At 43.1% G+C, this 26,994-nt stretch overlaps 1 protein-coding gene across 4 annotated transcripts in view; it reads left to right on the top strand.

Moving 5' to 3' along the window:
* The window catches only part of SHTN1 (shootin 1), a 66,372-nt gene extending 39,757 nt beyond the window's left edge, over positions 1-26,615 (top strand). The window contains exons 9-17 of one of the 4 annotated variants that reach the window (XM_030487780.1): positions 2,051-2,197; positions 3,485-3,638; positions 6,574-6,679; positions 8,227-8,309; positions 11,915-12,027; positions 12,657-12,710; positions 15,464-15,584; positions 16,526-16,658; positions 24,675-26,615. In XM_030487780.1, the coding sequence (XP_030343640.1) occupies positions 2,051-2,197; positions 3,485-3,638; positions 6,574-6,679; positions 8,227-8,309; positions 11,915-12,027; positions 12,657-12,710; positions 15,464-15,584; positions 16,526-16,658; positions 24,675-24,885 (1,122 nt within the window). In that variant the 3' untranslated portion in view covers positions 24,886-26,615. Of the gene's footprint in view, positions 1-2,050; positions 2,198-3,484; positions 3,639-6,573; positions 6,680-8,226; positions 8,310-11,914; positions 12,028-12,656; positions 12,711-15,463; positions 15,585-16,474; positions 16,659-24,674 lie in introns of all 4 variants that reach the window. The other 3 variants (XM_030487777.1, XM_030487779.1, XM_030487778.1) reach the window with 3 other exon arrangements.
* The last annotated feature ends 379 nt before the right edge of the window (positions 26,616-26,994 follow it).

Raw genomic sequence — 26,994 nt, 5'->3', positions numbered from 1 at the left:
TGAAAGTTCACAGTAGATAAACTGTTTGCTAAAGGTGGCTCTAGAGAGATGTTGTTTCGGTCAGGGTTAAGTAACTTTTGACTGACTTCAGAGGAAAGCAGGAGGCTTCGAGACAGTATTGAGTTCTTTAGCAGTGATTTAGAGGCCTTTCTAAAATATGAGGTTTCAAAGGTGCTGTTTGTTTTAAGAAGATCAGATGTTAAATAGATAACTTGCAATGCAAAGGTAAACCTTTATGGGTTGGGGTGGGTAGTCTTGATTCTGAATTTCTCTTGCCTTTGAGTTATTTTTGCCACAGCGTTACTTATGTAAGGTAACAGAAGCACAATTGGCTTGACTGGCAGAATTTCTTAGAATCATGGAATACCAGGTTGGAAGGGACCTCAAGGATCATCTGGTCCAACCTTTCTAGGCAAAGCATAACCCAGACTAGGTGTCCAGCACCCTGTCCAGCTGAATCTTAGAAGTGTCCAATGTCAGGGAATTCACCAGTTCCCTGGGGAGCTATTCCAATGGTTGGTTGATCTCGTTGTGAGAAATTGTCCTCTTGTGTCCACTCAGAATCTCCCCAGGAGTAATCCTGGGACAGGAGGCTGATGTCCAGTGCAAGTTTGCACTATGCCACGGTGGCCTGTATTTGTTTCTGTTTGTTTTACAACAAAGTGTAGTACTAGAGTAATTCATCGTTTCCTCTTCATCAACTACTCCAGTCGTTTATTGCCTACCCCGTGGCACAGCTTTGCCCAATGAAGTGTTCACTGCAGGTTTTATTAGTGTTAGGGCTGCATCAATTGATGCTTCTTGGCACACAGGGTCATTCAAGCTGCCTTGTGAGTTACAAGTTCAGCACAGGCAGCAGGCTTCTCAGTCTGCATGGACAGCTAGAGAGAGTTGCTTGCTAAGAAGCCTCAGGTGAAGTGTCCATGCAGAGCTCTGGGTGGAATGCTGCCACAAATCCGCACCAGCTGATGTTTCTTTAAAATCCAATTGTATTAAAAAGATAAATCTCAGACCACTGCAGTAGCACTGGATGGGAAGAAATACGTTCTAGCTATAACTTTGGTTTGTGAATAAATAGTATGGGGACCTGAAAAGATCACATGGAACTCCTGTATTTCTGATACTTCATTCTTACAGTATCTTCTTGCTTTTGCTGTGCTGTATAACAGTGTTTTTACAGTCTGAGGGAGTGTCTGCATTCTCAGGCTGTTCCCTGTTCTCCTGTAAGTGGTGTGCTTTGCTGACCTGTGCACACTCATCTGAAACCTCAGCATGACCCAATCCCTATTTCTGCTGTAAGAACAGGCACAGCTGAGTTTGTCAGGAGTGGAAGTCCCTATTGCCTGGGGGCCAGCCCTCTACCTGAAGGAGATATGAAGATGCAGAATAAATTCACTAGGAATTTTGACTATTTGACACCCCCCCCCAATGTATCCATTCTCCACATCAAAAATATAACTGGGGAAGAGGAAAGAACACAAGGATCAGAACTAAAAGGCTGAAATTGCCCTGAAATGTCTTGTCTTGTAATCAGTGCATACACTGATTACACAAACATGGGCTGAAATTCATCTCCCAAAGACTCTCCATCATTCCCATATCCAGGTAACTCTCAAATAAGTGGGTTTTACAGCAAGGCTTGCAAACGTATTTGAGGAGGTAGCCTGTGAATTCATAGCCATTTTTTCCTCCACCTAGAGTTCTTTTAAACTCTCTAGAGCTTTCAGAATCGGGATCAGATTGTTCCTGTTTCCAGGAAACAAAATTCAGAGACATGTTTAAATTCTGAATGCTTCCAACATGTGGGTAATTGAGGTGTAACACTGGGTGGTTCTTGGCAAACACCAGTTCCTTTCAGTGTGAGCTTAGCTCTTGTAAATTCTACTCTCAAACATCCTTTCCCCTTCCTTCCCACCTTCTTCTTCACTATCCCAACCCTAATAACACCATGTGAATTTATTCATTTTCTTTCCAATTGCCATTTTCCCCAGGATAGCATTAAAATGTGTTTAACTATTGTTTTTGTTGGGGGTGGGTTTTGTTTTGGCAGATGTTTATTGAACAAAACAAGATGAAAAGGCAAAGTCAGTTGCTTCTGCAGAATTCTGCTCCTGATCAACAGCTTCTGAAGGCTTTGGATGACAATGCTAAGCTAACCCACACATTAGAAGAAGAGAGGCTTCAACACCAACAAAAGGTAAAACATGTCATGCAGAAGTCTTTGAAAGCCTCCTGAATTTAAGAAATGTCATGTATTTGTTATGTTCAGAATTATTTGAGATGTTGTACCCATGAGAGTTTACCATCTAAAAACAAAACTTCAGAGAAGACTGTGATTCCCTTCCTCTGGGTAACTGGTAAGACCTGAGTACAATACCTGAAGGTTTTTCAGGCTGAAGGCTCTGGTTTAGATAAGTGTTTTACTCTGGATGCCAGTAAAGTGCAATTACGGACATAAAGTCCAGTTCCATTAAGTGAAGAAGAGATGACAGGAGAGTATTTTGGACATGAAGTAATATAAAGGGTATTTTGGGGGGTTAAGCCAAGAAGACAAGGAGATGAGAGGCAGGCAGTTCACTGTAGTAGTCTGGTCACTTGCTAAAGAAATGCAGGAGGAAGAGCCAGACATCCTGGAGCAGGGAAATGTTAAGTGAATGCCACAAAGTGGTATTATAGGATCTAAAGAACTAGGATCTAAACAAATATATTCTTTGAAGCTGGACTAAATCAATTTCTATCTGGGAGAAATCACCATTGCTCCACTTGAAAGCCTGAAAATGAGTTTTCCCTTAGCTGTGAGGCCTGTTCTTAAAGCTCTGGTAACAGGGTAATGCAGGGAATAGGTAGACAGTTCCTGGGCTTTCATCAGTGGAGCAATACTAAGACTATGTGTAACCTCGCTTGCTTCTGAATGAGTGTTTTGGAAGAATAATTGCCAATTCATAGAAAACCTCTGCATCTTTGGCTACTTGAAGTATAGAGCAAAATGTATATATCTAGGGACCTGGGAAGTGATTGATACTCTGCACCTGAATGCCGCCTTTAAATTGGATGTTCTGTAATTCACCCACTGGCATCTGCATGAGTTGAGACAAGGGAGTTTAAATAACCAACCTGTCAGAAGCAGTCAGTAGGAGAACAAAAATGTCAGTGTTCTTATGTTCCAAATGAAGAAACATTCTGAAATTAAGTATGTGATAAAAACTCTATAAAAAGCAAAAGGGAACATCTTATAGCTTAAATACTTTGGAGCTAAAGATGTATTCTAAAGAAGAAATAAGTTGGGATCATAATAGAAAATTCTGACATCTCTCAGGAAAATCTGTCCAGCTCTCATTCAAAAAACATCCCCTTTCTGGGACTTGTAGTTCACTCCTATATGTAACATCATGTTTTCAGGAAATAACTTTGTCTAATGTCTAATCAAAAGGAAGGACAAAAAGTACCTTTTATTGTAATGAATGCTATTGTTTGCCAACTGCAGATCAAAGAATTGGAAGAGCAGCTAGAGAATCAAGCTCTGCATAAGGAGATAAGTCGTCTTAAACAGCAACTAGAACTTTTGGAAGAAGATAAAAAGGAACTAGAGCTCAAGTGTCAGCACTCAGAAGAAAAAGCTAGAGACCTAAAGCATTCAGGTAATATCATCTAATGACTTTCATTTTGGAGGTACAGATCAGAGGTGTGAGTGGTGCATGCCTAATAGAATTACACGTTATGTTTGAGACCCCAGAAGCTTTTGTGTAGCTGAGATCCAGACCTGTGCTTCACAAGGCAAAGTACAGCAGCTGCCTTCAACCACAGAACAGCCGTGTCCAGAATGTGTGTGAAAGAATAACCCTGTAAAACTCCTGTAAGCTATAAAAATACTGTTGTTAGATTGCCCTGAGTCTTACAGATGGATTTATACATGTGAATGGGTTTCTGTGTGAAAGACACAATCCTTCATATTCAGTGGAAATCCTCTTACCTAGTTTTAAAAGTAAATAAAACCCCAAATAAACAGGCTGTGGAGTCTACATTGTATGAATTGTAAAAACCCATCACATAATTATCAAGCTGCCCAACCATTTAATAGTTTTGCAGTGGAAGACACCAGTGAAAATAACGACACGATTTAGCCCTTCATATAGGCACGTGAGAAAACAACTTCTGCTGATGTGAGAGGGCCTTGGGGGTGTTTCTTTTCTTTCTTTGTTTTTAAACAGATATCTGAAAGGTAAATGCTGCCTTCATACCTCTACAAAGGGAGTTTGCCAAAGAAATCCAGTGGGCTTTTATGGCCCATATCCATAAGTGTCGTGGTTTGAGCCCAGCCGGTAACTCAGAACCACACAGCTGCTCGCTCACTCCCCCCCCCCCCCCCTTCTTCCTCCCCCCGCTCCCGGAGGGATGGGGAGGAGAATGGGAAGAATGTAACTCCCACGGGTTGAGATAAGAGCAGTCCCGCAACTAAGGTATAACACAAAACCACTACTGCTACCACCAATGATAATAACGATTAGTGAAATAACAAGGGGAGAGGATACAATTGCTCACCACCCGCCGACCGATACCCAGCCCGACCCGAGCAGTGATCTGGGCCTTCCGGGTAACTCCCCCCGGTTTATATACTGGGCATGACGTGCTGTGGTATGGAATACCCCTTTGGCCAGTTTGGGTCAGGTGTCCTGTCTCTGCTTCCTCCCGGCTTCCCCTCCTCCCTGGCAAAGCATGAGACTGAGAAAGTCCTTGGTTGGAATAAACATTACTTAGCAACAACTAAAAACATCGGTGTTATCAGCGTTGTTCCCAGGCTGAAAGTTAAAAAACACAGCACTGCACCAGCTACTAAGCAGGAGAAAAATGACTGCTATAGCTGAACCCAGGACAATAAGAATGATACATCTAAATCTCTGATCTGTAGTCAAATATTTTGTTCCATATCAAATGACTGAAAGGCAAAAAACCAGTCTTGCTAACTACTGTGTGTGTCTATCTCTGCCCAAAGAATACAGGGAGAAAAGATTCATGGAATATTTGGGAGGGGAGAACTGTGGCAGTGCAGATGTTCATACAGTTACTGCTATCAGGATGGTGCTTGGTTTGCCAGCAGTGTCCTGTCTGTTGAATGAGGAAATTTTGGACCTAATGCTCTTTAGATAAAATTGGGTTTAAAAAGGGCCCTGTTGTGTGTAGCCCCTCTGTAGGAAATGCAGGGCTATGGCTGTTAAGTATTTGATTGTGCCTTTGCTTTCAGTCCTTGTTCAGCTCAAGGCCTAAGCAGGTGCTAGTTTTAAATATGATACCTGCTCAGAGAAGCATTTGAGCCCCTGTCGGAGGCCGAAGTCCATATCCTTAGCTAAGACTCCACATATAACCATGCTTTTCTGAAACAGATCCTCAAGAGCAGGATTATCTTTAAGCTGGTTGCAGTCTTGCTTGGAAGAACTGCTTTGTGTTAGGCTTTTACATTGCCCAGCCTTAAAAATATGCTTGGGCAGCATATGAGTTCTTCTCAGCTGCCTTGGAAAAGATCTGACCTTCACAACAGATTCTTTCCTTCCAGGCTTATTTGTTCTTCAGAAGGGATTTATCAGCATAAAGATTGTACCTGGAGTTGAAAGTGACTCCATTGGGTTTGGTTTTTTTTTTCTTTTAAAATTTAAAAGTAAATGTTAAAGATTCTAATTTTAATTAGAATCCATCTTTACAAGAACAAAGAACTGTGTGCCCTTTGGAAATCATATTCTGCCCTTCTGTCATAATTCCTACTGTATTCAGGACAATTGCTAAGAATTTTTGTGACTAAAAGAAATCTAACTTTTTTTTTTCCTCTGTTTCTGCCCTTCCTCAATTAATTGTGTTTGAAAACATTCCAAGTGCGGAAAACTAATTTCCACATTTTATATCTGACAGGAAAACAGGAGAGAAAGAATCAATTCTGCCCACTGCCCAGTTTTGACCATTTTTATGGGGCAAACCCATACCATCAGCAAGACAGAGATAAGCCTGGAAGTTGAAATTGTTCATTTCTTTCATCTCTTGTTAGTTCATTATTATTGTTGGCTTTTGTTAGTTCGGGTTGCCCAGAGAAGCTGTGGCTGCCCCATCCCTGGCAGTGTCCAAGGCCAGGTTGGACACAGGGGCTTGGAGCAACCTGCTCTAGTGGAAGGTGTCCGTGCCCGTGCAGGGGGTTGGAACTGGATGAGCTTTAAGGTCCCTTCCAACACAAACCAGTCTGGGATTCCATGATTCATTTTCAAATGCAACCTCAAATAGACCATCACAGGAATGTGATAACATTTCCCCTGCTCTATCATTTTATAAGAAGAATCCTGTACGAGGGAGAGTGTCATTTTAATTTCAAAAGTAACTCAGTTTGGAGGTAACAGGTTTAATGAGAATCATGTGTGCCTAAGACATTGTTCTTGGTAGAAAATGTCACAAATAGGGCTTCCTAGCAGTAGTGGTTTAGTCTTGTTTGTTTTTCAGTTAATTAGTAGCTTTTTTGCTTATACCCTCAGAGTTGGCTTGTAGAGCAGATGTGAGAAGCCAGAACTCACTCTAGTTTGTTTTATTGCTCTTGTGCAGTTGATGAACTTCAAAAACGAGTTCAGCAGTCAGAAAATCCTGCACCACCTCCTCCACCGCCACCACCTCCTCCTCTTCCTCCTCCCCCTCCTCCTAACCCTATACGGTAAGTGCTTGAATAAGGGTTACAGCATCAATGCTTTGCTGAAGCAGAACACATTACATGAGCTTGCATCCAAGCAGGAAGAGTGTCTTTAAAGAAAAAAAGGCTTTCTCCATCTGTCTTGGACTCTTTACCAGCAGGACATGCTCTGTGTTCCATCTGCTGACAGACTAACACCCTGACCAGGTCTGAACAGTGCCAACTTGCCATGTCTAACAAATTGTCTAGACTGTGACTTTGGAGGAGGAGGGATACCTGTCTCCTCTAAATTTAGGAGATTATATTTGTTCTATTCACCTGGTAGCTGTAATTATAGACTTGTGAAATGCTTGTCTGAATCCACGGCTAAAAAAACCCCTTTGAACCAAAGGATATGTTGGATTACTGTGTGTCCCTTCCTGTCGGCTACTCTTATGAAAATGCAGACTCCATTGAGTCCCCACAATTGCTTTCAGAAGTTAAAACCCCACATAAAATCACCACCCCATCATCAAGCAGTTTGGGGTGAAATTATCAAAATTAAGCCTGTTTTTTGCAAAGGACTGTAAAAGAGGCTGCCCAATATATCCTGTATCAGGCATTAGACCCAAATGAATTAACTAAGCCCTGAAGTATGCTTTAGGCTTAGTTAATTTAGGAACTCAGCTAATCTTCATGTTATCTGCTTGGTTTTAAACGTAAATGAACTTTGATGACACTTTCTAACCTTCTGTAATGGAAATTACATACAGGAGTCTTGTAAACCATGATGATCATGAAGATGATCAGTAGGGAGAATTCATCCCTTTGTACACCTTGCTTTGTTTTTAGAAATCTAAACTAAACGTGTTCTGAACAGCTGTATTTAGGCTTTTGCTCTTTTTAGGTCCATTCACTCATTTGGCTTCTTGCTTCTTTCTCACTCATGGCGAATTAACTGTGAGGGGGTATGGTGTTTTTCTGGTTTTGTTTTAAGTTTGTGCCCATTACCATTTGGAATAGATAACTATTCATTTTAAGTCCCATAGTAGCTAAATCAGAGCATTTCCTTCACGCGCTGTGATGTTTATGTGCGTACTTGGGCTTTGAGATGAATCATTCCCTTGCCTGGACTTCTACGTTTTGACTATCGTGAAGGGATAATTATTTGACACTGTAAGAAGATTACAAACTTGGAGTTGGTGAGGAGATACTGATCACCATATTTAAGTGTCCTCTGGAGAATAATACTTCAATATCTACAGTTCTTCTTTCCTTTTATTATGCCGGAGCAGCTTCAATTTGTCATGTGTCACAATGAGACACTGTCTTTTAATATTCAAATCTGGAGTGTTTTGATTTGTGCCTAATGTCTGTTAAAAAGAAATAAATTTCTCTGGTGCATTTTGATGGGAGGCATTGTGGGGGGTAATTCAGTACATACATCTGCATTCAAGAACTGTTAAATGAGTCTTTTGTAAGCAGCTGTATAATCAGGTATAAGCAAGCTGTTTGTGTGTCATGTTCAAGTTTGTTCTAACAGCGTGTAACACGGGACGGAATGACAATCTGCAGCTTCATTTCCCCCACAGGTCTCTCATGTCAATGATTCGCAAGAGATCTCACTCCAACACCAACGTGAGCAAGAAGGAGAAACCTCCTCAGCAGGAGTCTGGTATGGCTCATCCCTTCTCAAGTCATGTGCATTATTTACTGGGTACTGCAGATAAAGCTCTTGAAAATGAGCTGTGGGTACAGATAGAATGTTTAGAATTGTCTACATTAACTACTGCTGTCCATGTCCCAGCATATTCATCTACCTTGCAGTCCAGAAGTGTGACTGCGGCCCAGGTATACATGCTCTGAGATAGGAAGTGGTATCTCTGGCACCGAAGCTTTGGTCTCTCTGGAGTTGTCTAGTTTGGATGAAAGGAGGCTGAGAGGCAACCTCCTTGCTCTCTACAGCTTCCCAAGGCAGGGACGTGGAGAAGGAGGTGCTGATCTCTTCTCCCTGGTATCCAGTGAGAGGATGTGTAGGAATGGTTCAAAGCTGCACCAGGGGAGGTTCAGACTGGACATTAGGAAGCATTCCTTTACTGAGAGGGTGGTCAAGCACTAGAACAGGCTTCCCAGAGGTGGTTGGTGCCCCCGTCTGTCGCTGTTTAAGAGGCATTTGGACAATGCCCTTAATAATGTGCTTTAACTTTTGGTCAGCCATGAAGTGGTCAGGCAGTTGAGCTAGATGATCACTGTAGGTCCCTTCCAACTGAAATAGTCTGTGCTATTCTACTGCAAGCCTCCTCAAGATCCCAAGCAAATTTGCATAGCCTTTGTAGCCATCTATGCCTCCACAACTGAGCTGGTGATCAGCATCCAATTTGCATTTTCCAAATGGATTTTGGTATGAACAGTCTGTGAGGCTGCAGATCAAAAACCTGAAGGGAAGAGCTAGCATTTGCTGTAACTGAAAACATATTCTGATCTTCCTGCTTCTGGCGCTGATGTTTATCAGAACTGTCACTGAGCTGATTTCATTTGCTGATGTGGCAATAAAAAAACCCACCTTTTTTTGCCTTAGGGAGAGGGTGGTTGTGTTTCTTACAGGCTCACAGAAGGCCCTGACAAGATAAGCGCTCTGTTGGGTATGGTGATGTGCTGGGTGAAACGGATGAGGAGAAGAGGATGGTTCAGTTTACACCCCATGCTGTTACACTGGCGCTGTGCAGCTTGTTGAGTTGTACCCTGGCAGTTTGGTAGTGCCTGTAGTAATTGCACTATAGCATTGAGAGACTCAACCTGTGCCTCTAATCTGGAGACACTACAGCATGTAGCTGCAGCTACAGTGTGTACAGGGCTTTGCACTCCACAGGATGTCTGGTAGAGGTAGAAGAACAAACCCATCAAGCATTAAGCAGGGAGCAGGTTATATACAGTATAATACAGGGAAGCTTCTTTGTGATTTCTTCTGTCCAGAGCCTCTCCACAGAGCTAATTTGTTAAATGCGTCCGTTTTCATCCCCCAGTTCATATCTTGCAAAATCACCTTTCAGAGTTGACTGTAATGGTAATCCTTTAATAATACAGGAAGCCTAAAACAAAACAGAATCTTGCACTGAGGTGGCTCTGCATGCAGACTAACAGCTGAAATTGCTTTTTATTGTTCTTAATGGAAGCTGGAAACTTAGTACGTTGAGAACAGGAGTTAAGTAGAGATTTACAAATGCTTATGAGTGCCTGAAGAGTCGGAGCTAGTTAGACAAGCATTGCCAGTTAAATAAACAAAGCTTTTCTTGCTGTTTCTCTCTTCCTTCTGAAACAGCAGGATTTTGTTTGTAGTGAATTGCTTAACTCATTTGCTGCCACTTAAAGAAGGGGGCTGCAGAAGGGAACCTGCTGAAATTACAGGTATAGGATATAACTGTTAGAGAAAAAATCACTGTTAGCAGACTGTAATGGTATGCAAGCGTGGCTGGATTGGTGGAGGGACCATCAGGCAGAATTCCTCAGTTCCTCACCTCACTGAAGAATGGGGTGACTTGGGCAGGTCCCTTGGGGAATCTTTGGGACCTGGTTACCAGACTGAGAGAAGGAAGGTTGTTGCTCTGGGTAAAATAATTGGAGAAGTGAACTCGTACTGAGATCTCTGATGAAGAGTCAGTCTTACCTCTCAGTAAGTTCAGTTCTGTTGCCTTCATTTACCAGGTTTCCTTATCTTGGACCATCTTTAGTGTTTTGATTGCATCTCTTTGTTGAGACTGTTACAAACAGTGATTGCAGGAAATGCTATGAAATTCTCTAGACCCCATTCTTTCATTATTTATTAGCAAACTTTAACAGTTCTGACCTTTCTTCAATCACATCTAAACTGCTTTTCCTCTTAATAGTTGAGCTGTTCTTAAAATAAAGATAAAAAAAGGGGGAAAGTTCTTTCTTGATCTAGTTATTATATCTGACTTGAAGCTTGTTTTGACCCTTGTTAAGGACTTAGAATGAGTGGTTTCTATCCCATACCACCAATTAAGCTTTTGTATTTGAAACAGCCTGTTTGTGAAATTAAAGCCTGACATGAAATTATCCTAGAATACAGAAACTGCATTTCTATGAATCATCAATAGTACCCTGACAAGTGAGCGAGGGAAAGTCTATTTAAAATTCCTCTTACATAAGGTACAACGTTGCAGCTTTGAATAGTGTCAACCCTATTTCTCCATGTACCTGCTTCAAGTATTCTTCCCCTCTCCCCCCCCCCCCCACCTTTTGGCATGTTAAGTGTCTTTTGTTATGTTACCAGAACACTGAGAAGTTAACAGGTATTGTTTAGGTTCATCACGCAGCTTCCTGTTTCATCTGAATCTTTTTCAGTCCTGGTAGTGAATCTCTTGAAAAAGCAACCATTTCCTTTCATGGTATTTAGGTTTTGCCCTTTACCTTGATGCAGGGTTCTTTAAATGTGTGGGTTTAGTTCAACTGGGCTCAACTGGGAATTGTTTCAGCAAGATTCTCGAACCCATGAGAAATAAGAGACATGTTTGGTCATCTTGCGATGGGCTGCATAAAGGCCTCAGCATGAGGTGTTATCAACTTGTCCCATGTCAGTGAAGCTGTGGAGATTTCTGCTGAGCCGCAGTGGAAGTGGGGCTGTGTTCTTCAATCTTTGGTGCTTCAGCCAATAGCACTGAGCTTGTGCAATTCCCAGTCATAGGAACTTTGCCTTTTTCAGGATGTGGGCCCTGTTTCTGTCCCAACTTCTGCAGACAGTGTGGTTTGGTGTTTGCGAAGTCCACGGCATGATCCTCAATGTGTGTAGATTGGCATTTTATCCCTGAAGAGCTTATGATAGTTTAGCTGATAGCAAAGATCACTAATAATGCTGTGTCCAGAAACTAGAATTCCTGATAACTAGAGATGAGATTGCTTGTTGCTGCTACCATATAGAATCACAGACTGGTTTGGGTTGGAAGGGACCTTAAAGCTCACCTAGTTCCAACCCCTGCCATGGGCAGGGACACCTTTCACTAGAGCAGGTTGCTCCAAGCCCCTGGGTCCAACCTGGCCTTGACTGTGTATCACACATGCAGGGAGGAAGACCTACTGCACGGAGTATAACTAAGTACATCATGTATATAAATGCTGTTTCATCATTGAAACTAATTTATGATTATGGTAACTGGCTGTATATGGCAAGCAAGCTGTTTAGGAGGCTTTTAACACATTTTTTAGTTTGTGCTATTTCTCTGTAGTTCACATCTGGAATGTGATAATCCCCTTTGATTTTTGAAGCAGGTGAAGAAGTTACGGATCTGAAGAGACAAGCTGTTGAAGAAATGATGGACAGAATTAAAAAGGGAGTTCATCTGAGACCAGTCAACCAGTCAAGCAGGCCTAAAACAAAGGTTTGGAATGAACTGCAGAGCAGTAATATTAGCTAAGTACAGTAATTTACACTGATAATAAATCAGGGTTTCTGTAAAACAGCCAAACGAATACATTTGCCTCCCTTGATTTTGAGCAAAATTAACTAGAGCAGCATATATCTAGAAGAACAGAAAAAGCAGTGAAGCCAACAGTAAGAGAAGCCCAGTTTCTTTGACACAGAAAGGAACTGAAAGCAAACAGGTACGGAGAAACAAAAAGCACAGAGAGAATAACTGAATTGGGTAAAGGGGGTGATCAAGAAGTAGACCGTATTTAGCAGTAGTTATTCCTGTTACACGACACTTAAGGCTAATACCTGAATGTGGCTACTATAAAATATTGCTTACCATCTTCACAAAAGCATCATCTTTATGTATAGGCTGTGATTCACAGGGTGAAGGGTGACTCACAGCCTGCTAAGACTCTTCCCATCATCCATATAAGATAGTATTCTGGATGTTAGCCATGTGCCCGTGAGAGGAGAGAGCAGAGGAGCATAACACAACTGCATGCCTGTGCAGCAGACCCTCTTGCCAAGTCTGTCTTCAAGTCTGTCACGGTCCATTTCACGTGGTTTTTAACATGTACATATTCTGTTTGTTTACAGCCAGAAACACCAAAGCCCTCTGAAAGTGCAATGAAAGAATTAAAAGGGATTCTGGTAAGATAACTTGTAGTTTATATTGCAGTTTCTTCTCATTGAACTGAGAGGGCCTTCTGTGCAAAATAGCTGAACGTTTGAACCTTCTCTGTTAGTGTTCTGGTTTGAAGGTGTAAGGCAGGTGTTAGTGTTCTGGTTTGAAGGTGTAAGGCAGGTTTGGAGTGAATCTGCCAATTCCACTTTTGACATACAAATCTGCTCAGGATTTGTATGTTCCTGCCACTAGAGGGGATGTTACAGTCTGCACCTGCCACGGATCCTCTGGAGACATTCCAAGTACTCACAGTGGGGATGCTTAGGGAGCGAGAGGCAGCTGAGTATCTGTAGCTAGTCCAAAGTGAAGCCTCTGGACTGCTCATGTAGTAGATGTGGCGTTCTCCTCATCAACTGCTCTGAACTCCTGCTCACTCCTGAGTCACCCAATTTCTCGTTAGTGTAGACATAGCCTAAATAGAGCAAGAGCTCTCTAGTCTGTCTGCATGTGAATGTGTAGAAAACATTGATTCTGAGTAGCTGTCCATATGCCCATTTATCACTAAATAAAAACATCAGGCGTGTGTTTGGTTCTTCTCAGAGCCATGTGCTAAGTTTGCTCTTGTTCTGTCTTCTACTCATACATTGCATTGCTTATTTAACTGATGGCTTCATTTGCACAAGTGCTAAAATTGTATCAGTCAGAAGGAGCTGTAGTTCTTGCTCCCTGACCCTGAGGCTTTTAAATTTGAATTGCAACTTTGGCACATCAGGTGAAATTTTGCCTTTGTAAGGTGAAATACAGTGAAATTCTGCCTGCATTGAGGCAAAATGCTTCCCATCCACTCTACAGAAGGTAGGGCTAATCATTCTAACCATCTGTGATAGCACCTAAACAGCCCTTATAGAAATAACTTCAGTATTGTGTTGGGTGGTGGAAGACTATACAGTAAAGAGCGTAGCCACAGCCTGTGCTGTGATTTAAAATCACGAGTGTGGCACCAGCGTTGTGTTAAACTCACAGTTCACCAGTCACATGAAGGCAGGGGAGGAAGGGAAGAAATGATCTAGAGAGCCACCAGACCTTAATGCTGAGCTCTAATTAGAGGGACACATAATTAAATGTGGAGGTAAATAGAAAAGGAATAAAACGCCACACGGAGATTATGTTTAAAATGGAACTCTGTAATTACAGGAGTAGTTTGATTTGATGTGTGGTGAGCTGTTTGGACCAGAGAGGGTTGGGCTGAGGGGTCCTGCTGAAGGTCCTTTCCTTTTCTAATAGCTGTTTTATGTCTTTGACACTGTACCACAGACATCAGGGGAGACTTGATCGATTATGTACTTACGAGGGAGCAGAGAGAAACCTGCAGTCACTGCCCTTCTGTATCTGGCTCGTTGCTTTTGAGCCCTTCAGGATATTTGCAGTGTGAGACAAACTGTATAAAATCCAATTCCAGTCTATTCTCGAGACCGATCATTACGCACAGTCAGACAACAAACATGGGGGTGGGATGTGATGGAGTAAACATTTGTTGTTACTCTGCTAATTATGCATTTCACATAGACCTCCATCTAATTGTTACACACAAACCTCATTTATGCTCTGTAAATTGCAGAGTTTGAGAGACTCCATTGCTCAAGTTGCTCTGGTATGCGTATGTTTGCAGGGATCTGGAGCATGCTGCTGATTAATAATGTCCCTGCTCAGTTAAAGTTCAAATAGTTGCCAAAGAGAATACTTGAATTTTTGGGGCAGGGGTGAAGAATGAGTTACTTTGCTGGGATCCTAAAGCAGCATAGCTTTTGCAACTTGTGATGCCATTTCCTGTTGTCAGTTGCTATTTCTGCTCAGCAGTTATGTGCTTGTCAACAAAAGATGTTAAGAATATGTTATTTAGTCCCTGGAAAAACACTATATGAGTCAGACATGTTTTGGAACATGTATTCTGTATGTAGGGGTAGATTTAGGTTAGATATTAGGAACAAGTTCTTCCCTGTGAGGGTGCTGAGGCGCTGGCACAGGGTGCCCAGAGAAGCTGTGGCTGCCCCATCCCTGGCAGTGTTCAAGGCCAGGTTGGACACAGGGGCTTGGAGCAACCTGCTCTAGTGGAAGGTGTCCCTGCCCGTGGCAGGGGGTTGGAGCCAGATGAGCTTTAAGGGCCCTTCCAACACAAACCACTCAATTATTCTGTGTTTAAAAAACTTGAGATCTAGCTCTGTCCACATGAAGTACAAGGACACAGGGTGAGGGTTATGGCAGATCAGCTAGATATAGGATATAACAACATGTTGCACTTGCAGCTAATCTGTACTGACTTCTGCAGATATATGTACCCACAGGATGCAGCAACACAGGACCATGCTAAAACATACAGCATGTTAAATATGGATCATTGGCTTTTTGCTAATTGAGGTTAATTCTGGGCATGCTAACGCTGTAGTAGGTTTTTAATAAGACCCTTTAAACATTAAGATGGAGGCAACTGGCAGTTCCCTACAGACTTCAGGATTTGTTCATTAATGATCCAGAGCATCTCTCTTAAGCCTGATATCAACCTTCTAATATGTAGGTAAGTGTGGTTAATCCCTGCGTCAGGAAATCCAAGTAATGGGAGGAGTAGAGAGCCAGTCCCCAGATGCTCGCTGATGCACTAAAGGAAGAGCTTTGCACCCTGATCTAGAACTGCAGTTGCTTTTCTGCTCTTTAAAAGGTGCATATGGGATGTTTGGCAAGGCACAGTATGTCCTCAGCTCTCATGCCTGTTTCTTGCTTGTAGGAAACACTGAATAAATCCACTAGTTCCAGAAGCTTGAAGTCCCTTGAAACAGACAGCAGTGAAACGGAGCTGGAGCGAGTGCTGCGGCGCCGGAAAGTGACCACGGACCAGGACAGTGGCAGTAAGTGGCTGGACTCCTTTGTAGTCCTCTTCCTCTCCCTGCATTAAGTGACTCTTGAAGCTTTACTTTCTCTTCCAGACCATTGCCATTTCAGCCATTCTGGAGAACTCTGCTTACCTCTACAGTGACTCACTTCCCCATCGCTCCTGCCGCTTTCCATCCCCATTTTCTCCAAGAGATGCCTCTGTCAGGATTTTCTGCGCGCACAGCCTTATAGACACAGGTTCCTCTGTCCTGCCTGGAGCTTAGACATTGTTACTGGAGTTAGTAGTCTGAGCCTACTGTGAAACAAGTAATGGTAACCAGAGAAATGAGAGTTTAGGACTGATTTTGAATCAGTCTCTTCTGCAGAGCAAGGGTCTGCAGTTTTTAATCTATGCTTTTCTATCATCTGTTGACCTTCTGCCTGATGAGAAACAGTCAGTGCAAGTGTAAGCCCATGCCACAGTCGATGCAGGTGTGGCTGGTTTTAATGTCACTGTATGGTTTTAGCTTGGACTTCATAGACAGAGAGTTCGCTGAGTACTCACTAGCATGAGAAGAGGCTTTTGTGCCATTGGGATGGTTCCTGCTCCAGCTGCACATCTGGCTGGGAGAGCACTGCCAAGCTGTTGACTCAGTGCTGTGTGAGCAATGGGACTTACCATCCCAGAAGGTAAAGGGGTTGAGCGCACAACTTTATGTATCAAGCCCAGCTTGTGGTACAGGAAAGGGTTAATCTTGGTGGGGGGAGCAGAAGCTGCAAATACAGTGTTTTGATCCTCTCCATGCACTGGATGCGGTTTGTTAAATACTCCATTCTGATTTGTGCAGTTAGCTTGAATTCTGCTGTGCTATGTGGTGTTTGTAGACCAGGATAACAGAAGCATTAAACTTTCTTTGGGTTTTAGGTCCCACTGGAATCTTGGCCACATCAGAATCAAAATCTCTGCCTGTGCTAGGTTCTGGAGCCAATGCTGCACAAACAGCCTTGAACAAGAAAGACCTGGAGACGCAATTCAGTTCCCAAGTTCCTGACTCAGGTCCCGCCTCTAACCAGCTTAAGGGTGTCACGGGCTCCAAGCCTACACTACAGTAAGTAGAATATGGATCTCTAGGTGTGTTTTAGTATCAGACCTGTTTAGTTGGTGCATTTCAAAAGTGATTTCATAGAATCCCAGAGTGGTTTGTGTTGGAAGGGACCTTAAAGCTCACCCAGTTCCAACCCCCTGCCACGGGCAGGGACACCTTCCACTAGAGCAGGTTGCTCCAAGCCCCTGTGTCCAACCTGGCCTTGAGCACTGCCAGGGATGGGGCAGCCACTTTATTATGTATTTATTATTAGGAAATAAACCCTATTTTTTTTTTTAATTTAACATAAATTTACTATCAGTTTCGGTTAAGAGGATACATGTACAGTCTGCAGCTGTTACCACTGACTCCTCAAAGAATCTGAAGTCTCAGATGGAGGTAGAAATCAAAAGTTCTTTCCCTGTAAAATCTGTGAACATTCTTTAATAAAACATCATCTCTGCCAAAAAGAGATCTCAGGATTTTAAGAGGAATAGGAAGGTTGAGGGTTTTTTCCATGTCCTGAAGAGGGATGATAGTTCTATAGTTAACTCTTGATTTAAAAAAGGCAGTTCTAGCACAGTACTTTAAAACAGAACCATGTAAGTCAATGCTCCATCCCTGGCAGTGTTCAAGGCCGGGCTGGACAGAGACTTGGGCAACATGGTCTAGGGGGAGGCATCCCTGCCTGTGGCAGGGAGGGTTGGAACTGAATAATCTTAAGGTCCTTTCCAACCCAAACCGTTCTGTGATTCTGTGATTTTGGTGGGTGTGCAGGGCAGTTCCTGTTGGACCCAAGCAAGTCCTGACTATTATTCTTAAAAGTTTGTTGGTAAAAGCTCTGAATTAGCTTGAAATCTCAAGATGAATTCTCCAAAAAACCTTAAACCAACATACAGTTGGTGCTGCATTTGCACAGTTGGGCAGCAGAATCTTTTGTTGTGACAGACTGAAGACCCAAGGTGCCAGTAAAGCACCTAAGAGTTAAACCTGCTTCAGGAATACTTATTTCAGACAGATCCCCTGGAGGGTGGGTTTGTTTTACAACAATACCAAGCTCCTTTTGAAATTGGGCCGTGCACTTGCTTCAGTTCCCTTGCCAGCTTGTTTGTCAGTTTGTCACTGCAAGAAAAGGAAAGAGATGAGACAAATCACATCGGCAGAATATTGTAATCATGGCTAATTAAACCTCTGATTTCCTGCTCTGGCAGGAAGAAAATACCACCAGTACCAATGCTAGCAAGTCTCCATGGCTTGGATCAAAGGAGCAAGTCATGACAAATGAGCTGGAAATTCAGTTCCCATCTATTTTTATGAGCTGATATTTACTTCCCTCTCTTGCAGGTACTTTTATCATTTAGTTTTGGATGGATAAAGAGCCCAATTTCCTTTTGTGCTCTGCAGTTTTATTTAATTCACACCGAGTTTTAAAAGCAGAATGCCTTTTCCAATCGTGTATTTTCCCCTTTGATTTCATTTGAGTGTTCTTAAAAGAAAGATGATCTTCATTTTAATTTAATCAGAAAGATGAAGATTGGTTCAACAGTTAATTTGACAGGAATAATGCCATTGTGTTTTCTTGAACTGCTACGCTGAGAGAAAGGTGAGGCTGTTCCTGAAAAATACTGTGTTTGTAGTTTGTGGATTTCTTCAGTTTTGAGCAGATAACCTTAATCAGAAAAACAGCAACTCCTACCCCCTTTTGTGTACCTTTATTCCACCAAACTAAGTGGAAATTGCATTTACAAGAAAGGAAATGAAATAATTGCAGGCCCCAAGGTCTTGCAGAATGCGTGATGAATTGACAGTGAAAAGGATCTTGTGTTGACAGTCACAGTTGTTATGTGTTATAAAAGCATATGTGAAGCTCAATTTATTTCTCAGCTTGCCTATTCAGTGACATCCTGAAAGACACATTTCACTTTAATTTATCTGTTTAAAGCATTAAAACAAATGCGGTGGGCCAGATTCCGTAGCACTGTGGGGCTTCTTTGCAGCCAGCCACTGGTGTAAGCCTGCTGAATTGGAAAGGCTCATCCTTGAGGATGGTTTTCCAGCAAGAGAGAAGGGGCTGGGGCTCTCCTGCTCTTCTGCTGGGCTGGCAGGGGGGAGCAGAGATAACCCAGATGCTTCATACCATGTGGAAGCGCAATTTCTTTCTCCTGGGTACTGTCTGCAGCAGAGGTCAGTAGAAGCAGCCTCCGGACTCCCAGGGTGTGCGAGTGCTGGTTTGAAACAGGGCTGATGTGATGCAGCCATCAGAAGGAGGTTCATCTGTCTGACAGCGTGGCTCTGTGGTTAGGCAGTGTTCTGGGCTTCCCTGAGTCCATCTCTATCTGCAGCTCAGTCTGGATCAGCAGAGCACTTCTGATCACATCTCCTCATTGTCCCCATCTGCCATGCTTTGAGTTGTATCCTGGGGTGCTCTTAGTGCATAAACCGGATCCCTGGACTCATTGGAGGAGTGAAACTCAGCCAGAAGATGTGATCCAGCCCGTAGTGGCTGGCCCCGGGGCCACACCAGAGCTAGTTCAGTGAATAACCCCCCTGCAACGTGTGTTATGAGGACCCTGGTCTGGCTGTTTCCCTGTGCACGCCTGCTCGTCTTGCACCGCTGCTTCCCTGAGTAGACCATGTTAACTAAACAAACAGGTACCCTAAGTGCCAAATGCACACAAAAGCTTTATTGTGGCTCTTCTCCTTATTCATACCTGAGGTAAGAAGATGCAGCTGCCTCATCATTTGCAATCTGACAGAAGTGTGACCCACTTTGTTTGCAGCAGCTAAATAAACTGTTTATAGAGGATTGCAGATATCATAATGACCAGATCTCTTGCAGTGCATATTTATTCCTCTTTCTTCACCTGGATTTTAATGTACAGCTTCCTATAGAAATCTAAGGAATAGCTGTGCATCAGCTATTTCTCTTTGCTGCAACATCCATTTCCTAAGGCTTGTAATCTTAGGCAGGAGGTAATACAGACATTTAAATGTGAACAGCCTTATTCATCATTCTTTAGTCATGGTGAGTAACAGTTGAGCACACCCCTTCTCACTGAGAAAGGAGGTTTGCTTTGAAAAAGACCCAATCTTGAAAATGTATCTGTGAACAATGCCCAGAGAGGAGTCAGCTCATTGAATAAAACCCCGGTTCCTCCCCACCCCCAAATCAGTGACAGTCCAACCCAAATACACACACACGGGGTAAGGAATTTCAGTCTTTGGTTGAAGTAGGACTCCACACGTGGTGTGGTTACTCCTGGGCTGCTCCTGCAAGTTGCCTGAGAAGGGGTTGTGGAAAAGGGCTGTAACATCAATAAACATCTGGGTTCATGGAATCCCAGATTGGTTTGGCTTGGAAGGGACCTTAAAGCTCATCCAGTTCCAACCCCCTGCCATGGGCAGGGACACCTTCCACTAGAGCAGGTTGCTCCAAGCCCCTGTGTCCAACCTGGCCGTGATGAATCAGGTGGATAGCGAAATATTCTTGTAATCAAACTAAGTGATAATAGCTCAGAGAAACTAATTCAGAGGAGAAATTTGGGGGTTGGAACCACCAGGAGAGGTGTTATTTCAGTGCAGGAGACTGTTAGGAGAAAGGTCTGAAGCCATTCAGCAGATGATTTGGAATGTGTCAAGTTTCACTGAGGTGGTGCTGAGAGGGAAGACATCAGTGATGTGTGTCCTGTAGGGAAATTGAGGCTTTACCTCAGCATTCAGGTCATCTGCAGATCTCTTCCCAAATGTTTAATCCAGCAGGAGTGCAATTTGGTGACAATCGCTTAGAAGAGAATAGGTGACAATTTAGTTCCATTGTGAGCAAGGAGAGTTCCTGTGCCCCCTGCGGTGTGTAGGTCCAGAAGGGGAAGGTGTGTCTGGCTCTGCCCTGGTGCTTTTGGGGATTTGGGATTGGTTTTTTCCCAGCACTTTGTAAACATTCAGTTTCTGGGCAGCAGAACTCTCCGCTCACAGAGTGAACCACAGAGAGGGTTAGTCTTAATCTGATGATTTTATACAATTAAAGGATTTGTCCTCCTTCTCCTGGCTGTAATCTTAGTAGCCCTGCATCAGCCACCAGCTCTGCGGGAAGCAGCTCAGCCCCAGCCAGACACCACTGCAGAGGTTTGCCACTGCAGCTGGAACACGGGCAATTTAGTGTGAACAACAGATGAAGGAAACAATGGGATGTTCTGGAAGTTTGAGGTCTCCTCAGTTTTCACTGTTTGAAAAGATGCTGTGAGATGTTTTCCTTACAGTGTCTTTCTTGTGGGCTCCCTCAGTGCAGGCAGAAGCTCTCTGAGCCTCGTCATTTCAATGAATTTGTTAATCTTTTTGTTTGGGCATTTGCAAAACAGCACCTAAAAATCAGAGGAGGGAACTAATTCACTAGCTTCACCCTTTGTATTCCCTGTAATTTCCTTTTGACAAATGCTGTAGCGTGATGGAGTTTTTTGTTCACTGAAGACTTTGAAGACTTGGAATTGGTGGGTATTTTACTACTGTTTGGCGTTAGGCTTTGGTCCTGCCTGTTGGATTTTCCTGCCTTGTTAAGAATTGTGAAATATTTAGTAAACACATCTGCAGCTTCACTTCTATTCTCAGTACAAGTTTTTGATGGAGGATAAAACAGAGTCACCACTTCTGTTGTCTGGCATGGCACAGACAGACATGGTGTCACCCGGCTCCATGGGCTGGTTGGGCCGGGTCTGAAGAGGGGAGATTGAGGTGAGCTCTGAGGCAGAAGCTCTTCCCTGTGAGGGTGCTGAGGCGCTGGCACAGGGTGCCCAGAGAAGCTGTGGCTGCCCCATCCCTGGCAGTGTTCAAGGCCAGGTTGGACACAGAGACTTGGAGCAACCTGCTCTAGTGGAAGGTGTGGTTTCAGGCACAGCACTGAGTAAGGTTAAATCATACCAAGATTATAACATTAACCAGAGGAAACAAAGAACCTCCAAGTCTCAGTTGAGAACCCGAGCCCTAGTTTGTCCTTTTGTACTCCTGCTGTAAATTATTTACTAAGGGCACAGCAGTACCAGCTCACAGACTGCCCATCAGGCGTAACCCTTTATTTTCATACATTCTGTAGCTTCTCTAACTATAGAAATAGAATAGTTTGATACTCTTGTATCACAAGCAGTCCTCTGCACTGCATGGGACTTTGCATATCCCAGGTGATTAACCTAAAATGCATTTCATCATCTAAATCAGTACAGATTTTATGTGTTTAGTCATAAAAATACATGCAGACTTATGAACATCTATGTATGAATAAGTACCGCAGAACGACGTTCTCCATTCCTGGCTTAAATACATAGTTGGACAAATAACAGGAATACTGATAACAGCATTAACAGTCATAATGAGGGATGAGTTTTGCATAGAACTAAATGCAAATACCTTGGCTGGACAGATCTGTAACTGTTCAAAGCTGTGGTTAACTGTATCTGCATGAATTGCTTTTCCCAGCTTTATTTGTAGCAGTAAAACCTGGTTATTGAAAGGGAGCACCAAAATGATACTCATTCTTGCACTGAAACTTCACTCCACCTGCATTCTGCTTGTGACAAACTGTTGAAAAGGAGCTGGGAACACCTGGTACACAGGGTTAATGATTTTAACAGCACCTCAGCTGTAACAGCATCACCGTCAGGCGGGTGCCGTAAGGGATTTGAAGAAGGAAATGGTAGTACAACAAAGTCTGAATAGTAATTCTTATTTTTATGCTGGAAACGCTGATTTAATCACTGGTTTTCTCCATTAAACTACTTTATATCGACATCTTTCATTTTTCTGTCCTTTGAAGGTGGTAAATATGATTGCAGTTTTATCCATTTTTGTTAGAAATGAAACAGACTTGAGCGCGCTTGGCCATGCATCAGTTGTTGGAATGCTGCCATACACTAATGCAGACTCCCCGCTGTGAGCCCACTGAAGAATTATACTTTGATTCACCAGATTGTATTAAATAGTCCAGCTGTTGGGATTTGAAAGATAGTTACCTCCAAAGTGAAATAAAAATGAACTTGGCATTTATGGCTTTGACCATTTTGATAGTGTTGGGCAATCAGCTTTTCAGAGGTAGCACTTTTAAAAATAACCCTCTTCTGGTTACACTGCTTTAAAAAGTTTAATTTGCTGTAAGGTTCCCAATACCCCGCCTTGTATTTTCTGGAATGATTGGCAACTTTTGCATAAAATAAGCATTATTTTCCTCATGAAATCACTGCTTTCTGATGATAATCAAATGAGCGTGAAACTGTGTCTATCAGCGCCCATTTCTGCATTAATTAACTTATACCAAAGTTCTAACGTTGGAGACAATTCTCGTCATTAAAGCTTGAACATGGGATTTCATTTGCGCTATCCAGCGGCAAGCTGAGTAAATCCTGTCTGAAATGGAAAGGGCAGCAACTGTTGTTTGTGTCATTATGCACTTGGTTTTAACCTGTGCCTTTCCCCTCTCCCGTCAGGTGGGAGCCAGCACATTCCCCGCCCCGAGCTCTAATTGTGGCGTGGGGTGACCTCTTTTTGCTTTGTCATTTTTCTCTAGGACAAAGACTGTCACAATAAAGGGCAGTTCGTGGCAGATGGATCCAGTAGCTGAATTTCTTTCTCTGCCCTCCAGTTGATTCTACTTCTTTTCCTTTCGAGGGTGTTACCGTAGCAGTGTGGAAGGATGTTCCGTAGCAGTAAGCGTGGAAAATGTAAAGAATAAATAAAACAGAAGAGCAAAAAGGAAAACAAAAGGCTCTGGACTAGCAGATGCAGTTGTATTTGGCAGCTCTGCAGTGAGGCTGCTGGGGAGAGCAGAGCTCCACACTTACTAGTGTGTGTAGGACCCTCCTGCTCAAAGGGTCCCTGCCCATGGGGTGGCTGTGGCTGTTGGTGTGGGGACACCTACACTGTGGTGTGCGTGGTGCTGCCCGAGGACAGGCAGGAGGGCACAGTGTGGCACTGCTCTAAGCATGCCCAGTTGCACAACCTTGCCACTGGGACCAGACAGTGGATTGGGAAGCACAGTGTGGCGCAGGAAGCACATGCCTGTGAGTCGCCCTCCTGCAAGGGAGATCTCCCCCCCATCTGTGGCTTGGTCAGTATTTGCCGTAAGGGTACCCCTGCCATGGCAATCGAGTTGGAAATAGATGAGCTTTATTCCAACGCAAACCATTCTGTGATTCTCTGCTGGTGTGTTTTAGCTAATGTCAGGATTTGCCTGCACATTTGCAACACTTTGTACAAAGCTTTTGAACATAGACAAGTGCTTTTAGTATTTATAGCATGATGCCCGCTACAAACCTACCCAACCAACACTGGTGCCTCTGACCTTTCCTTCCTCTCCCTGCTCAGAGGGCTTTTATCTGCACGAATCCCTGCCCGGCAAGGCACGGAGGCATAGCCTTGTTTGTGCACTACAGAACGCAGGTCTTGCACCCTCTGTTTCAGCAAATGCAGCAGGTGAATGTTCAGAAATCACTTGCACTTGCTCCCGCTGAGACCACTAGCAGCCTGCTGGTGCTGAGCCCCATGGAAGAGCTGGTTATGCTGCCGCTGCTCCCTGTGGTATGGAAGAGCACAGTAGTGAAAGCCCTGTGCAAGCTGCTCTGGATGGAGCTGTGGAGAAGCAGCCATGCTTTAGGCTGCAGGACCATTAGGAACTGGTAGCATTTCCCCTGAGAGCAGCTGCTCTGTTGGACATGGGGGAACCTAAAACCATGAACAGAGAAAGAATAAATTCTTACAGACTATCTTTAAACTGATTCTTTCATAGTGTAAAGATTTACTCAGTGCTTTGTGAGTTCATTTTTCCTGTTCAGCACCTTCCACGGTTCAGGAGGCGTATTTTTGTGCACTACACTTTGTATGAAACAGCTGTTAAGTCTACAAATCTATTTACTAGTGGAGTAGACCTGCCCTGGTTGTATGTGCTACTAAGAATAGAAATGTTCTTCTGTATATTTATATTCTTTCTCCTACATATGCGAACTGTTTTCTGTATCGTATAAATATATATATTTAAATAAATATGTGTTCTTTTTCCTTTAGATCAACTAGTCATCCAGAATTCACAAGAAAAGCTTCTAGCAGTGAAAAAGAGACAGAATCCGTGGTGGTTTTAGATCCCGTTTCCAGCAGTGGGGAGCAGATGTCTGAAGCCGCGCCGAGCCAGAACAAAATGAGAGAAGGAAAAAGCAAGCCCCTGCATAAAGAAACTGCTGTTGGGAAAATCAAAGAAACAGACAGTTCTAACTGTTAGTTGTTGTTTGGAAAGGCTGTAACTTTTGGGAATCATTATCTGGACATGTGGATTGCTTAGGTGTGTTACTAGGGGCTGCGGTCTGTTCTCTGACTGGTTTTCAGTAATAGGCATTGAAATGGTCTTTTGTATTGCGGTTTTGTTACATGCTTTCAAGTGTTCCATAACGATGTAGCCCTCAAAATCCCATTCTCATTTGAATTTTGCAGGTATGGTTATTATTTTCTTAGATAGGGTCAGTTACCTTTACTTTAAACTGTACTTGAAAAGGCTTTTTAAATTATTCTTTTACTGAGAAGATGCCTTGTTAAAGGTCCATTCCAAAGGTTGCCAGAAGCCCCTTCCAGCCCTCCTGAACTGCACAGGTCTGGGTTAGACCCTATGAAGGTGATGACACACATATCAGCTGTAGTATGGGGGGGTTACTCATTAGTAAAAAAAAATCAGTGTTTAGACACATTGCTTTAAAAATATTTTGGTATTCTACTTAAATCAAGACCTTGTAGGTCTCCTTGCTGCCGTCTCCACAGAGGCTGTTGTGAGGAAGCTCAAAGCACAAGCACACCACGTCTGTTTCAGACTCCCCAGTGGCCAGCCAGCCCAGGGATTGAAAAGCACAGGCAGTGCAGCATGTCATTTTGGTACCGAGGCTTCTGGTGACAATAAGCCAGAAGTGTGTGAGTTGAAGCTGGTGCTCTCATTTGGATGAAAAGCTTTTCAAAGGAGGAGTTTTCAATGTACATAGCAAAGTGTGGAACTGCTGCAAGTGGGGTCTGCACTTACGACTGCAAAAGAACAACTTATCCCAGGCTCTCTAAGCATGGAGCATGTTTGGGATTCAGTCATTTTGGGACCACAAGTTATTTAGCATCAGCATTTTGAGGGCTCCCAGCTGAAAGCTTGCAGCACTAACAGATCAGCCTTTGCTTTGCAGCTGGTACACACTGGTGGCATTAATTTCTTGATGAGGTAACACTTTAGATGTCTGTATTTGATAACACAAATCCCAGTTTCCCTCAGCCCTTACTTCCTGTGAAGGCAGCGAGACAGGTACGTCACCCATTTCCTCCACTGCCAACTCACGTTCCATTGTAGTCTCTTCTTAAATCCAACACGGTATCTCATCCTTTTATAATGAACAAACAAATGTAATCAGGGATTTACCTAAAGGTGGGTGTAACTGAAATTGGGTGGTCAAGTACTTGAATGCACTTGGATTCTTTTTTATTTCATGATTTGAAACAGTGATAGTAGTGATGGGTGAATGTTCTGAGTTCGGTGGTTTGGCTCTGCATGCAACTGTCTGGTGCTTTCCCTACCAATAAAATGATAGTAACGAGTGTGGTAGTTTCACATCTTCTTTGGTGCTTTTTGCATGTTTGCTGAGAAAATCTTGGACTTGGTCTACTTACAGAACTACATAGAATTCCTAAACTTGGGGAAATTTGTCTCTCATTGATATCCTCATTTCTGGAGCAGAGGGGGATTGGTTCTGGTGGTTCATTTTTCTCTGGGGTATCTGTTACACTGAATTTAAAATGCAACATTTTATATATGTATTTTTTCCCTGGAATTACTGCTTCTGTATTGTATGTTCCAATTTTCAAATGGTACCAAACCCAGAAGTTTTTTAAGAACTCTTTCTTTCACTGGAGCTGTTTGTTACCTCGGACATCAATTACTTATCTCTTCACTGGTGCTTATTAAAAAGACTCCTGACAAGTTTCCCAGACCTTGTGCAGTTGACTTGTTACTCCCCGCCTGTGGCTGAGGCTTCCTGGTGATGCCAATTACAGCTTTGTGCCCTACATTTGGGGTTTGCACAGATGCACTTGTGCTGATGGTGACTGGAACTGGAGCACAACTCCCTGTGTAGGCTCAATCTAAGAGAAGCATTGAGGGTGTGGAGGGGGGATGGAGCAGGATAACAGTCAAGGGCTTTGTTGTTGTAAAATGTTGGGGTTTTACTGTTTGTCAATAGCTTGCTCTTTGTATGGAGAGAGATTTCCACTTTCCCAAAACAAACATTTAGTTTTGGACTTAACACAGAGGTATTTGTTTGGCCAGTTTGCAAATACAGCACAGAATTTGGGGGTGTTTTCAAACTAC

Source organism: Strigops habroptila, chromosome 5 (genome assembly GCF_004027225.2).
Source record: "Strigops habroptila isolate Jane chromosome 5, bStrHab1.2.pri, whole genome shotgun sequence".
NCBI lineage: Eukaryota > Metazoa > Chordata > Aves > Psittaciformes > Psittacidae > Strigops > Strigops habroptila.
This window is presented reverse-complemented; position numbering and strand designations above follow the sequence as displayed.